Raw genomic sequence first — 15,206 nt, 5'->3', positions numbered from 1 at the left:
TTTTTTTGCTTTGGTTGTACCATGGTACTGCTCATTGGGTGGTTTGTAGGTCTACCATCCAGCAGCTGAGAACTGTATTTTTTTTTGCAACCAAAAAGTCAATGTGATTGAATTTAGCTACTAGATACAATGAAATCACTTTTGACAAATCTTTTTCTCTCTTTAGGCTCCGCTGATTGCCCAGGCAATTGGTCAGGCTTTCGGCTTGGCATACCAGAACTTCCTCCTCTCTGAAGGTGTGGAACCTGAACTACAAGAGAATACACGTGTAACAGAACAACTATACAATGCAGATCTTGCCCACTTCACCAAGAAAGAAAACCTCAGGGAGGTAAGAATTGTTCTTTCAGGCTTGTGTAAGACTGTCAAATCCAATCAAAAGGTGAATTCCACAGGGACAAATCAACAGTGGACAATACTATGGCATAAAATCCACCTTTATTTAGTAGACACTTGTCCAAATCCTGTGATGAGATGTAGTTGGCTTCTCCTTGTCCTACGTCTAGCTGAAGAAGGGACTAATGCTATAATTACTAGATGTCGTTGCAATTAAATTGATATAACTAAATGGATGTATTCCTTTCCATGGATGACATTAGCTTGACTGTGTTTAGATAAAACCTTGGAACTAAAAAAAAAAAAAGTCTTGACCAAAAAATGTTGACACTGACAAATTTTGGTTTACAGTTTGCTTTTTCATTGTTGTTAGATCTTGTAGTCAGATATTTCTGTGGTTACTGAAATACAATTATAACCATTCCATACGTTTGTGCACTTTTATGGACACATCACGTTTATGCAAAGACTCCACTTTCTTTGGGTCAGTGGTGCCTGTCAAAAGTTACATTTCATATCTGTGGTGGGTCACAGCAGTCTTTGGGCTCTATTCATCAAGCCTTTTATGCCAGAAGTTAGTCACAACATTTTGGTGCAAATTTTGCTTTTGGCATTTTCACGCCATTTTCACCTATTGCTTATTATGCTTGCTGATATAGCGCCATCATATTCCACAGTGCTTACAATATAAATTTCCTACTAGTATGTTAGAGGAAATGCGCACAAACACAGGGAGAACATACAAAGTCCTTGCAGACATTGTCCTTGGTGAGATTTGAGCCCAGAACCCAGAGATGCTGTGCTTTCCACTTAGCCGCTGTGGAAACTTTATATGTTTGCAGAAACAACTGTGTAATCTGAATAGTACATACAAAACAATGAAGTGATCTTTCCTGTACCTTTCAGATGTTACATTCAAAATTGATGCAAAGAATACCAAAGTTTCACATCTGAGTAACCATTGGGGCCCAGTCGTTTAACTTAGGCTACTTTCACACTAGCGTTGTCTCCGCTGCACAACGGGGGCAGCGGATGCATTTTTCCAGCGCATCCGCTGCCCCATTGTGAGGTGCGGGGAAGTTCGGGGAGGTGGGGGCGGAGTTCCGGCCGCGCATGCGCGGTCGGAAAAAGCGGACCGTCGTGAACAAAAAACGTTACATGTAGCGTTTTTTGCTCCCGACGGTCCGCCACTGCACGACGCATCCGTCGCACGACGGGTGCGACGTGTGGCAATCCGTCACAATGTGTCGCTTAATGTTAATCAATGGTGAAAAAACGCATCCTGCAAACACTTTTGCAGGATGCGTTTTTTCGGCAAAACGACGCATTGTGACGGAATGCAGTTAACGCTAGTGTGAAAGTAGCCTTAGGGCCACTTTATACAGGTTCAAACACAACAAATTGCTTTACTGACCTAATGTAATATACAGTACACTCCTCAATATTAAAATTGCAACATAAGGAATGAAGTTGGGATTTATGGAAATTACAGAATCAATAGACATGTTAATGACATGCAAATGATGAAAGAAATGAAAACAAATTGAAAAAAAGATAAAATCTTGATTTACCCATTATAGAAAGTGAGTGTCATGCACAGAAATCCTTGTATGGGGGCACAATAGGCACAACGTGATTATGTATGGTCTAGCCATCATTATACTTAAGGATTTTCATATAAAGCTGCATGATCTGGTCATCAGCTAGTATCAAACTGCAGTTTCTGTGTGCTGTTGGGTGAATGGAGGGCGTGGAGACTGATTAATATGAGAGAGCAGATTGATTAACTCTTAGAAGGAGAGAACAGAGGAGAGTTAGGTTAGTGAGTTGTGGTGATAGGCCTGCCTAAAGAGATTTGATTTTAAAGCACACTTTTAAAGATATGTGGGCTAGATATTAGTTGGATCGATTGGGTAGTGCATTCCAGAACATTGGCACAGCACTAGAGAATTCTTGGAGATGGAGGTTGGGATTCTGGAGGATGTTAGTCTTATATCAGTTAGGATATGTGCACACGTAGAATGATCATCTGCGGATTTTTCCACAGCGGATTTGATAAATCCGCAGGGCAAAAACTGCTTGTTTTTCCTGCAGATTTATTGCGGATTTACCGCTGTTTTTGTCCAGATTCCACTGCGGTTTTACTTCTGCGGTTTTCTATTATGGAGCAGGTGTAAAACCGCTGCGGATTCCGCACAAGGAATTGACATGCTGCGGAATGTAAACCGCTGCGTTTCCGCACTTTTTTTCCGCAGCATGGGCACTGCGGATTGCATTTCCCATAAGTTTACATTGTACTGTAAACGCATGGGAAACCACTGCGGACCCGCAGCTGCGGAAACGCTGCGGATCCGCAGCAAAATCCGCAGCGTGTGCACATACCCTTACAGAACAGAGGGCAGGTGTAGGGTAATAGACAGAGATGAGGGAGAAGACATAGCATGGTGCACAACTGAAGAGCTTTGTGGATGAGAGGGATAAGTTTGTATTTATTTTTTGTAGCAGATGGGCAACCAGTGTTATGACCGGCACAAGCTGGAGACAGTGTTGTAGCGGCTGGACAGAAATAAGACTCTGGCTGCTGCATTCAGGACGGATTGGAGAGGAGAAAGTTTGGTTATAGGGAGACCGATCAGTAAAGAGCTGCAGTAATCCAGATAAGAATGAATAACAGTAAGTTTTTGTAGTTTCAAAGGTGTGAAAAGGCCAGATTCTGGAGAATTTAAGATGTAGGTAACATGAGCTAGTAAGTGATTGGATATAGGGAATAAAGGAAAGTTCTGTGTCAAATATGAGCCCAAGACCGCGAATGTGCTGCTTGGGAGTTATGGTTAAACCACCCAAGGTAATTGCAATATTGGGTATAGGTAGGTTAGTAGACGGAGGAAATGCAAGAGGTTTGGTTTTGGAGAGATTGGTGTTAAGAGATAACGGACAGACAATCCCTTGAATTTTGTATTAGGGTAGGGGTGATGTCAGGAGATGAGGTGTATAATTAATTGGGTGTCATCAGCATAGAGATGGTACTGGAAACCAAATCTGCCTATGTTTTGCCAATACGGGCAGTGTAGAGAGAGAAAGAGAAAAGAGAGGGCCTAGGACTGTGCCTTGAGGAAGTCTGACAGCAAGAGAAAGGGGAGAGGAGTAAGAGCCGGCAAAAGATAGTGAAGGAGCCATCAGAAAGGTTGGAGGAGAACCAGGAGAGGGCAGTATCCTTCAGGCAAAGTGGAGCGTAGTGAGAAGGAGCTGCTGATCCACAGGGTCAAATGCGGCATAGATATCCAGGAACAGCAGAGTAAAGGGGTTAAGATGGTGTGTTTCAACGAAAACATGCAGGAAAGATGTATACTGGTAGAAATTTTAAATATTTTGGGTAGGTAGAGACAGCTGGGGAGAGGGATTGGAGGAGTTATGAGGGAATAAGTTCACTGAGGCAGGTTGTAAGGCCTGTACTTTGTGGCTCAGGAGGAAGTGGAGATTTCGAAGAGTCCTCTTGGATTGTTGGCTAGTTATATGATGAGGGTGGTAAAAGTAGACTTGTTTTGGCCAGATAGAGAGTAGAGTTATACGTTTTTAACATGAACTTAAAGTGGATGAAGTCTTCAGTTGAAATTGATTTTCTTCAGATGCTCAACACATCTTGCGCACCGCTGGAGAAAATGTTTGTAGCGTGTGCCAGGGTTGCCGCTGTCTGTTGGGTAATTCTGCATGTAGCCAGTGTTGCTTCATCCAGGGCACTATGCAATTTATTTTTATAATGTGACAATGCTGAGTCTGTACAGGAGAGGGGGAGATAGGAGTTAAAGATGACTGTATATTGTTCATATGCTGCTGGGTATTGATGGCACTTAGATTTCTGTAAGTGTGATAAGTGGGGGTGTCGAGCATGGAGAGTTTTTGACAGAAGGAATGAAGGTTGGTGGTCAGAGCAGGAGAGGGGAGTTAAAGTCATGCACTGAGCAGAGCTGAAAGAAAACCAGGCCCAGCTTATTCACGTCCTAATGTGTACAAGAGTTAGTAGGCTGTGAAAGGCCAAAGTAGAAGATTAAAGAAAGATGAGTGGCAGATGGGGAGAGCAGATCATCAATGGAGTTGTTAAAGCACCCCCCATGATGAGTGCAAATGTTACAGGACAAAGTTTGGAAGTCAGGTGGCAAAGTGATCCAGAGACTAACGAGAGGAGCCCGGAAGGCGATCACAACTGACATTTGCAGGGAGAAGGGTTTGAGGAGTCTAACGGTGTGGACTTCAAATAAAGGAAATATATCTGAAGGTACAGGGGGATAACCTGGAAAGTACATTGTGGGAAAAGAAGCAGATGTTCACATTTAACAGATCCAAGGGGTACTCATTGCAGAGTGACATGTCAAACCTGACATGTCAAGATAAGGAGACTTTTAAGCTGCAATGCTCCTCTGGGAAATATGCAATTTTTTTGCATATATGTCTCCTCACCTTGACATGTCAGGCTTAACATGTCACTCTCCGCAAGGAGAAACTTTACCCCTTGGATCCCCTCGCCCAGCCAAACCAGATCTCACACTGGGCACTGACGAGGGGCAGTACCCGAAACAGTGTCTCCAAATTGTCATGTGACAAGGCTCGTTATCAATATTGACTTTTAGGATTGCTACTTATTAGATTGCACTAGAGTTCTAGTCCTCGTCCGCTCTGAAGAGACCTTTTGCACTTGACAGATGTAACGCATGCATATCAGTGTATAATGCCTTCTGTCGACTTCTGGGACATTTCTTGCATATTTCTAATGTACACTTAAAAGCTGCATTTGAGAAGATGCAATCGGACTGAAGTCAGCGATCCCTTGGTTGTCTATGCTGGTGTATAACTTTAGACCATATTAAACAGAATGGCTTTATACATTTTTATTATCAACATGCAACCATTTTATTTTTGTGAAAAATCTACTTTTATGTTTTTTTGGTTCCTCTATCAACAGGTTTTTATCCAGAAAGAAAGAGGAGAAATGTTGGGTGTGGCTGTCGTGGAGTCAGGGTGGGGATCACTACTCCCTACTGTAGTCCTTGCCAATTTAATGCATGGAGGGCCAGCGGAGCGCAGTGGAGAACTAAGCATTGGGGATCATTTGACCAGCCTTAACGGCACAAGTTTAGTTGGACTTCCCTTTTCTACATGTCAGGGATTAATTCGGGTAAGAAGCTGTTACAGAAAAAGGTCCTTGCCATTAACTGTAGGTGAAGATACGGTGGATGCAAGAATATGTTAGAGCGGTATAACTGAGTCACATGAAAACTAAAACTAGTGTTACATATCCCAGATCAGACTTTTCATATCCGATGACCGCATGCACGGAAATGCACAATTAGCAATGCGCCACCCCACAAGTGGTAGTGTCCATGAAACCTATCAGCAAGTTTTCATTACAAATCTGAATTTTATTTATCAGGTTCATATTACAAATATTTGAGGAATACAATCTGCAACACTGAATAAAACCGGCTTCATTAATGATGGTTTGGGATTTTCTTTTATTAACCCCTTTCTGCCAGCTGACGGAATAGTACGTCAGCTGGCAGATCCCCTGCTTTAAGGTGGGCTCCGGCGGTGAGCCCACCTTAAAGCCGCGACATGTCAGCTGTCTTGTACAGCTGACATGTGCGTGCAATGAGCGCGAGCGGAATCGCGATCCGCCCGCGCCCATTAACTAGTTAATGCCGCCGTCAAGCGCTGACAGCGGCATTTAACTAGCGCTCCCGGCCGCGCGGCCGGAGGTGCTCGCACTGCTGACCCCCGTCACATGATCGGGGGTCAGCGGTGCATTGCCATAACAACCAGAGGTCTCCTTGAGACCTCTATGGTTGTTGATGGCCGATTGCTTTGAGCGCCACCCTGTGGTCGGCGCTCAAAGTACACCTGCCTTTCTGCTACATAGAGGTGATCTGTATTTCACCTCTATGTAGCAGAGCCGATCGTGTAGTGCATGCTTCTAGCCTCCTATGGATGCATGCCAAAATTTAAAAAAAAGTGTTTAAAAATATAAAAAAAATAAAAAATATATAAAAGTTCAAATCACCCCCCTTTCGCCCCAATCAAAATAAAACAATTAAAAAAAAATTAAACATACACATATTTGGCATCGCCGCGTTCAGAATCGCCCGATCAATAAAAACAAACGATTAACCTGACCGCTAAATGGCGTAGCGAGAAAAAAAATCAAAACGCCAAAATTACGTTTTTTTTTGGTCGCCGCGACATTGCATTAAAATGCAATAACGGGCGATCAAAAGAATGTATCTACACCAAAATGGTATCATTAAAAACGCCAGCTCGGCACGCAAAAAGTAAGCTCTCACCCGACCCCAGATCATGAAAATTGGAGACGCTACGGGTATCGGAAAATCGCGCAATTTTTTTTTAAAGCAAACTTTGGAATTTTTTTTCACCACTCAGATAAAAAATAACCTAGACATGTTAGGTGTCTATGAACTCGTGATGACCTGGAGAATCATAATGGCAGCTCAGTTTTAGCATTTGGTGAACCTAGCAAAAAAGCCAAACAAAAAACAAGTGTGAGATTGCACTTTTTTTGCAATTTCATCACACTTGGATTTTTTTTACCATTTTCTGTTACACGGCATGGCAAAACCAATGGTATCGTTCAAAAGTACATCTCGTCCCGCAAAAAATAAGCCCACATATGGCCATATTGACGGAAAAATAAAAAAGTTATGGCTCTGGGAAGGAGGGGAGTGAAAAACGAAAAAACGGAAAAAGCTCCGGGGGTGAAGGGGTTAAGGACTCATGCAGATTTCCGTGCAAATTGGTCCAACCTCTGACCACAATGCATGGACTGGCCTCTGCGCACCCGACCCCAGCATGACAGCCTCATAGATAAACACCAAGCAGTCCTGCTCGGGTTGGGAGACCAGCGGCCAATCCGTGCATTTCGGTCCGATAACGTATCAGTTTGCACAGGTGTTAGCATGAGCCCTTAATCTATTAGATGGGACAGAATATGTATTGCGAATAATTCAGATGTGCTTATGACAAACTGTTCAATTTGCATTCAGAATATTTCAATTCATATTTAATGAGTTTCATCCGTATGTTAGGTTTTATATCTGTGTGGCATCCGTATTTATACATCAACAGTTGCAATGGCAATGTATCTACAGTGTTTTGCAAAATTTTTCCCCTGGCCCCCCTTCCTTTTGTTTTTTTTTACCTATTTTTTGGTACATTACTACCTGTTTACAAAAATATTTAAAATCGGAATTGTGTATAATTCATCAGAACTAAATAGTCTAAGTTGGTGAAGTGAGAAAAATATAGGCAAAAATTTTATTGGATCAAATAACTAAAAATTAACTCACATGCTTAGATAGTACACAAGTGGACTTCCTTTTACTAAATGTCACATGGTCTGTCTGTATATACACACCTTTTCTGAAAGGCCACAGAGGCTGCAAAACCATTAAGCAAGGGGCACCATTAACCAAACAACACCATGAAGACCAAGGGGATCTCAACAACTTTGTCCCCAACTTTTTGGAGAAGTAGAAGTCATGGATGGGTTATTAAAAAATAAAAAAAATTCTAATCTCTGATGATCCCTGCAGCACCATCAAATAACATGCTACCATAACAAACAAACCAAAGTCTCAGCCGTGGCAAGGATGGCATTAATCAGAGGCAGCACAGAAACCAAAGGTAACCCTGAAGGAGCTACAGAGTACCCAAGCAGAGACTGAAGTATCTGTCCGTATAACCAGAGTAAAGCCGGGGTCACACTTGCAAGTGCAATGTGAGAAACTTGCGTCAATACCTGGCACTGCCTCCGGCACTCAGGACCGAAGTGTGCAGCTGCATGTATTTCTATGCAGCCGCACGCTCCAGTCCCGAGTGCCGGGTATTGATGCGAGAGACTCACGTGAGTTTCTCACATTGCACTCGCAAGTCTTACCCTGACCTAAGTTGTACACTCCATAGAGGTGGCCATTATGGAAGAGTTGGCAGAAAAAGTCTTTACTTGTATACAAAAATTATAAGGCTTGTTTTGAGTTTGCCAAAAGACATGTGGGAGACTCCCAAATGTATGGAGGATGGTACTGTGGTCAGATGAGACCAGAATTTAACTTTTTGGCCACCAAGGCAAACACTGTCTTGCGCCAAACCAACACAGCTCATCACCCATGAACACCATTCCCACAGTGAAACATGGCAGTAGCAGCATCATGCTGTGGGGATGTTTTTCTGCAGGAAAATGGTCCAAGTCGAGGGGAAGATGGACGGTGCGACTACAGGGATATTCTTGAGCAAAACCTGTTTGTCGGTCAGTGATTTGAGACTGGAACGGAGGTTCACCTTCCAACTGCAAAAGCAACACTTGAGAAGTTTACGGGGAAAAATGTACCGTATATACTGGAGTATAACCCGACCCGAGTATAAGCAAAGACCCCCTAACTTTGCCACAAAAAGCTGGAAAAACGTAATGACTCGAGTATAAGCCTAGGGTGGGAAATGCATCAGCTACCGGTAAATTTCAAAAATAAAAATAGATACCAATAAAAGTAAAATTAATTTAGACATCAGTAGGTTGTGTTTTTAACCCCTTCACCCCCGGAGCTTTTTCCGTTTTCGTTTTTCGCTCCCCTCCTTCCCAGAGCCATAACTTTTTTATTTTTCCGTCAATTTGGCCATGTGAGGGCTTATTTTTTGCGGGACGAGTTGTACTTTTGAACGACATCATTGGTTTTAGCATGTCGTGTACTAGAAAATGGGAAAAAAATTCCAAGTGCAGTGAAATTGCAAAAAAAGTGCAATCCCACACTTGTTTTTTGCTTGCCTATTTTGCTAGGTTCACTAAATGCTAAAACTGACCTGCCATTATGATTCTCCAGGTCACTACGAGTTCATAGACACCTAACATGACTAGGTTATTTTTCACCTAAGTGGTGAAAAAAAATTCCAAACTTTGCAAAAAACAAAACAAAATTGCGCTATTTTCCGATACTCGTAGCGTCTCCATTTTTCGTGATCTGGGGTCAGGTGAGGGCTTATTTTTTGCGTGCCTAGCTGGCGTTTTTAATGATAGCATTTTGGTGTAGATACGTTCTTTTGATCGCCCGTTATTGCATTTTAATGCAATGTCGTGGCGACCAAAAAAACGTAAATATGGAGTTTCAAATTTTTTTCTCATTACGCCATTTAGCGATCAGGTTAATGCTTTTTTTTTATTGATAGATCGGGCGATTCTGAACGCGGCGATACCAAATATGTGTAGGTTGGGGTTTTTTTTAATTGATTTATTTTGATTGGGGCGAAGGGGGGTGATTTAAACTTTTATATTTTTTTTATTTTTTTCACATTTTTAAAAACTTTTTTTTTTTACTTTTGCCATGCTTCTATAGCCTCCATGGGAGGCTAGAAGCAGGCACAGCCCGATCGGCGCTGCTACATAGCAGCGATCTGCTGTTCGCTGCTATGTAGCAGAAAATCAGGTGTGCTGTGAGCGCCGACCACAGGGGGGCGCTCACAGCCACCGGCAATCAGTAACCATAGAGGTCTCAAGGACCTCTATGGTTACAATGGAGGAGCATCGCCGACCCCCGATCATGTGACGGGGGTCGGCGATGCGCTCATATCCGGCCGCACGGCCGGATGCGGTAGTTAAATGCCGCTGTCTGTGTTTGACAGCGGCATTTAACTAGTTAATAGGCGCGCGCAGATCGCGATTCTGCTCGCGCCTATTGCGGGCACATGTCAGCTGTTCAAAACAGCTGACATGTCCCGGCTTTGATGTGCGCTCACCGCCGGAGCGCACATCAAAGCGGGGGTCCCGACATGTGACGTACTATACCGTCACATGTCGGGAAGGGGTTAAATATCCAAATTGAATCAGGAGCCCCATATAATGATCCATACAGTTCATGATTGGCCCCATAAGATGCTCCATATTAAAATATGCCCTATGTAATGCTGCACAAAGGTTAATAATGGCCCCATAAGATGCTCCATAGACACATTTGCCCCATACAGTGCTGCATAAAGGTTAATAAGGGCCCCATAAGATGCTCAATAGAGACATTTGCCCCATATAATGCTGCACAAAAGTTGATTGTGGCCCCATAAGATGCTCCATAGACACATTTGCCCCATATAATGCTGCACAAATGCTGATTATGGCCCCATAAGATGCTCCATAGAAATATTTGCCCAATATACTGCTGCGCAAATGCTGATTATGGCCCCATAAGATGCTCCATAGAAATATTTGCCCCATATAATGCTGCAAAAATGCAGATTATGGCCCCATAAGATGCTCCATAGAGATATTTGCCCCATATAATGCTGCACAAATGCTGATTATGGCCCCATAAGATGCTCCATAGAGATATTTGCCCCATATGCTGTTGGTGCGATTAAAAAAAAAAATGACATACTCTTCGCTCAGGCCCCCGGCACTTGCAATATTCACCTGTCCTCGTTCGAACGCCGGGCGCCGCTGTGTCTCCAGCATCCTCTGTACTGACGTTCAGGCAGGGGGCGCGCACTAACCACATCATCGCGCCCTCTGACCTGAGCGTCACAGCAGAGGACACGGAAGACCGCGCCTGGCGGTGGAACGAGGACAGGTGAATATCGCGCAATGCTGATCACCCTCCCATTATACTCGCCTGCTCCCGGCGCGGTCGTGGCAGCTTCCCTGATGGTCTTCTCCGGGCGCTGACCGCTTCTTCCAGCGTTAAGCGGTCACGGGTACTGCTCATTACAGTAATGAATATGCGGCTCCACCCCTATGGGAGTGGAGTCGTGTCCATATTGATTACTGTAATGAGCGGTACCATGTGACCGCTCAACGCTGGAAGAAGCTGTCAGCACCTGGAAGCCATCGGAGATGCAGGGACCACGCCAGGAGCAGGTGAGTGTGTCACAGCCGACGCTCCCCCTCCCCCGCTGACAATGACTCGAGTATAAGCCGAAATCTCAGCTTATACTCGAGTATATACGGTAAGTGTTTAGGAGTGGCCTAGTCAAAGCCCAGACCTTAATGCTATTGGCAATCTGTGGTCAGACTTGAAGATTGCTTTTCACAATAGGAAACCATATAAATGAATGGAGCTGGAGCAGTTTTGCCTTGAGGAATTGGCAAAAATTACAGTGGCAACATGTGGAAAGCTCATAAAGACTTGTCCAAAGCGACTTGCAGGTGTAATTGCTGTAAAAGGAGGCTCTCAAAGTACTGACTTTAGGGGGATGGAGGGGATATTTATGCATGCTAAAGTTTTCAGTTATTTTGTTCTTTGTTTGCTTCACAGTAAAAAGAAAACCAAATGGTCACATGTAGGCATGTTCTTTACACGAACTGATTCAAACGCTCAAAAAAAAAAAAAAAAAAGTGTGAAGATTCCAGGCTGTTGTGGTAGCAAAACCCGAAAAATGCCAAGGGGGCGAATACTTTTGCAAGCCACTGCATAAAAAAAAATATGCAACACAGATGATCCGTATAGGATCCTATTTAATTTTGTTTGCACACCCTAAGACTTGAATGGGTGACTCTCACGCTAAAGCTACATTCACACATTAAGCATTTTACATCAGTATTTGTAAGTCAAACCCAGGAGTGGGTGTTAGATACAGATGTAAGATATTGACCAAATACTGAAATGTGTTAATGTGGCCAAAGGAGGAGACTAACTAGTGCATGCTGCGATTTTTCTTTATTTTTTTCACTTGGAACGCTTGGACATTTGAAAAACTTTCATCTTAATAACCCTATTGATTAACATTTTTCAGTGTGCAGTTAAATTTTCTTTTGAATCAGATTGTTTTAATTGTATAAAGCCAACAACATTTTACATTTTTCCTTAGATGCAATATAACAACAAAATGTATGTGCAGAAAAGAAAACTCTAACAAAAAATAAAAACACACCCTATTTGAAGGGCCATATTAAAGATGTAAACATGTATATTGCCAAATTTAAAAGTAATGTCACCAGGTTTTACTACTCATCTGAGAGCAGTGTAATGCAGGCAAAGAGAAGTCGAATCCAACCATGTATCACTTAGATTACTGGGTGCAGCAGTTCTGACACAATCAGAGCTTTAAGCTTCAGAATGAAGCAGAGCTGAGAAAGCTGCCCCCACACCAGGGTCTCCATATACAAAGTCCATAGATAGTGAGCTGCTTATCACTGGTGGGGGAGTTGCTGGACTATGTTAATTTTTCTGATAAATCATTCAGTTTGTAAACAGCAGCATGCACTTTGACAAGTGACACATCCCTGAATTGTGTTCAGCCTCTATCTCCTGCTTTCATCAGAGCTTCATAACAAAAACCTGCTGACAGATTCCCTCTTCCCCATCTATCCCAGCACAGTGAACCAGCTCATCCCCCATATAATGCAAAATTCGATCTGCAGACATCATTATAAAAAGGTACATAAATACGTCCATTACCATTATTCACAACTCAAACTTGCATACTGGATTAACACCATATAGATTACAAACATGGTGCAGTATAGAGGAGTGGAAATTTTCATTCTAAATAGGAACCGGTAGAGCCACCGGATCAATGAGCCACACCTGAGCGATGTTTCGAGGAACCGCCCTATTTTTCAAGCCTTGAATAGTACAGTACAAAGCCGACTGTCAGTCAGTACCAGTGTTCCCGATGCATGAAATTGCTGTAACTATGAGGCGAGGTAGTAAATCCAGGAATTAGGAAGTGTCAGACCACCAGCATCTCTTCCCCTCTGTAGCTTTTCTCATTGAATTCTAGCATATTGCACACCTCCATATAATATGCCTTTCTAAACAAGCCCTGTCTGACATTACTTTTCAGGAACTAAAGAGTCAATCCCAGGTGGTGCTCAGCATTGTGCGCTGTCCGCCGGTTGTTACAGCTATTATCCAGAGGCCTGACACGACCTACCAGCTAGGCTTCTGTGTAGAAGATGGAGTGGTGAGTGACAAGTGGCTTTTAAGAATAAGAGCTACATTGAAAGTAGTTAATCTATGTCAACCATGTGTGCCTCTACAGATCTGTAGCCTCGTACGTGGAGGCATTGCTGAACGAGGAGGTATCAGAGTGGGGCATCGGATCATTGAAATAAATGGCCAAAGTGTGGTGGCCACAGCTCATGAGAAGATCATCCAGACACTGTTGGATGCTACAGGAGAGGTAAGAACCTGCTAGCGCATTATCAGATCAAACCATTTTTGACTTTGAGTTCTGATAACATGCCTCTACTTACAGGTCCACATCAAGACCATGCCAGCCTCCACCTACAGACTGCTCACCGGACAGGAGAGCCCTGTGTATCTCTGAAGAATTGTCTCATTTTTATTCGTACAGACGTTTCATGTCCTGCTGGAAAACAATCTTCATATGCCAAGGGTATTTTGCTTCCCACAACCAAGTTGTGCCTATACATCTACATGGATTGTTACCAAGTAGAATTGACTTTTTTTTTCAGGTATCAGTATTTTTACTTCATATCTTCTGATTCATTTTTGTGAGTGAATATCCTTGAAATAAACCTCTGAATGCTTGCTGGCACTTCTGTATGAAGAGGCAATCTCCTGTGAGTAGAATGATTGAGGCATAGGGGCAGCTTTGCTCCTGTATATTCAGCTGTGTCCCAAAGAAATATATATTTTTTCTAAATGGATTATTAAAAGAACTTCAGAACAACACAAGTGACGATGTTCGACATTTGCTGCAGCTTACATTTTGGATTGGACAAGACAGATATGCTCGGTCTTCCTGTAAAGATGGCTAGGAATAAAGGAACGCTGCCCGGTTCTGCTTAATAGTTGTTCTACAGCTGGCATTTGGATTTCAGTTGTTCGTCCACTGATGTAGCGTCCACAAAACTGAGAAGCGGATGTAACAAATCTGATTGCTTGTCTTGTCTGTACCATACGATGTAACTGGTTTGGGCCACTAAATAGGTTTTCTAATGTTTGTAAAACCAAGGCTGGGTTCACATGTTGCATCCAAAACTGCCAATCTACAGATCAGGACGGTTTTGAAATCGACTGCAGATAAAGCCATTTTGATATTTAAAGGGTTTGTTTTAAGGAAAGAGTTCTTTAACTTCAAAGGCTCACATTGCGTGAAAACTGGAGCGTTTCTTGCCCGCTCCTGCTCCAACACCAATGCCTGTTTCAGTAGGGCTATTGCTATATGAAAAATCACTGGGGTCAGTGGCTCTCAGATCTGCGTGACACTGGTGCTGCTTGCAATGTGAGAACACGGTCAGAAGTAATCCGGACACTTAGGAATTTACTGCCTACTGGTTTTAGATGGGAGAGTAATGGGAAGCCTGGTCTATGGGAAAAGTGCAATAACAAAACTGAAGCATTGCAGGCTCCAATATTCAGGGAAAGCCTTTCCTGCACTGTGTATATTTTCGGACTCATTTCTAACATAGATAAATGGCTACATACATTGTTTATTATTTTTTATTAAATATGATTGCATAGTCCTTGTTTCTTTTCATTGACCGCATAAGTGCATGCATTGTGATTTAAAACATTTTTGGTGCATGCTTTAGTCAAAGGGCAGTTCAAAAATGTACATCCTACGTAGACATTTTTCCTTCCCTTTTGACCCTTTTCGCAATAAATTTTTTTTTTTTTTTAGCAATAAACTGTTGCTGCAGTTTTTTTTTCACTTCTAAAAGCTGGAAAAAAAATGTTTTCTTGTACAAATAACAGCATGCTTAGATTTTTGGGAATAAACTCCATGATGGTGAAATTGGGCCCATTGGGTGCCGCTGTCGTTCAGCATGCACAGGATCCAGCGCTGATGTTATTTTTAAATTTCTATATGCAGAGGCTCACACTTTTATACAGTGACCGTCTGCCAATGACTACACG

At 42.8% G+C, this 15,206-nt stretch overlaps 1 protein-coding gene across 2 annotated transcripts in view; it reads left to right on the top strand.

The window, feature by feature from the left end:
* APBA3 (amyloid beta precursor protein binding family A member 3) overlaps positions 1 to 14,812 on the top strand; it is a 49,849-nt gene extending 35,037 nt beyond the window's left edge. For both annotated transcript variants that reach the window (XM_077253799.1, XM_077253791.1), the window contains 5 exons: positions 167 to 331; positions 5,294 to 5,506; positions 13,165 to 13,284; positions 13,363 to 13,503; positions 13,579 to 14,812. In XM_077253799.1, the coding sequence (XP_077109914.1) occupies positions 167 to 331; positions 5,294 to 5,506; positions 13,165 to 13,284; positions 13,363 to 13,503; positions 13,579 to 13,650 (711 nt within the window). In that variant the 3' untranslated portion in view covers positions 13,651 to 14,812. The remainder of the gene's footprint in view (positions 1 to 166; positions 332 to 5,293; positions 5,507 to 13,164; positions 13,285 to 13,362; positions 13,504 to 13,578) is intronic.
* The last annotated feature ends 394 nt before the right edge of the window (positions 14,813 to 15,206 follow it).

Source organism: Ranitomeya variabilis, chromosome 1 (assembly GCF_051348905.1).
Source record: "Ranitomeya variabilis isolate aRanVar5 chromosome 1, aRanVar5.hap1, whole genome shotgun sequence".
In the NCBI taxonomy this organism is placed as follows: domain Eukaryota; kingdom Metazoa; phylum Chordata; class Amphibia; order Anura; family Dendrobatidae; genus Ranitomeya; species Ranitomeya variabilis.
The sequence above is the reverse complement of the archived record's forward strand: the minus strand, read 5'-3'. Positions and strand labels throughout refer to the sequence as shown.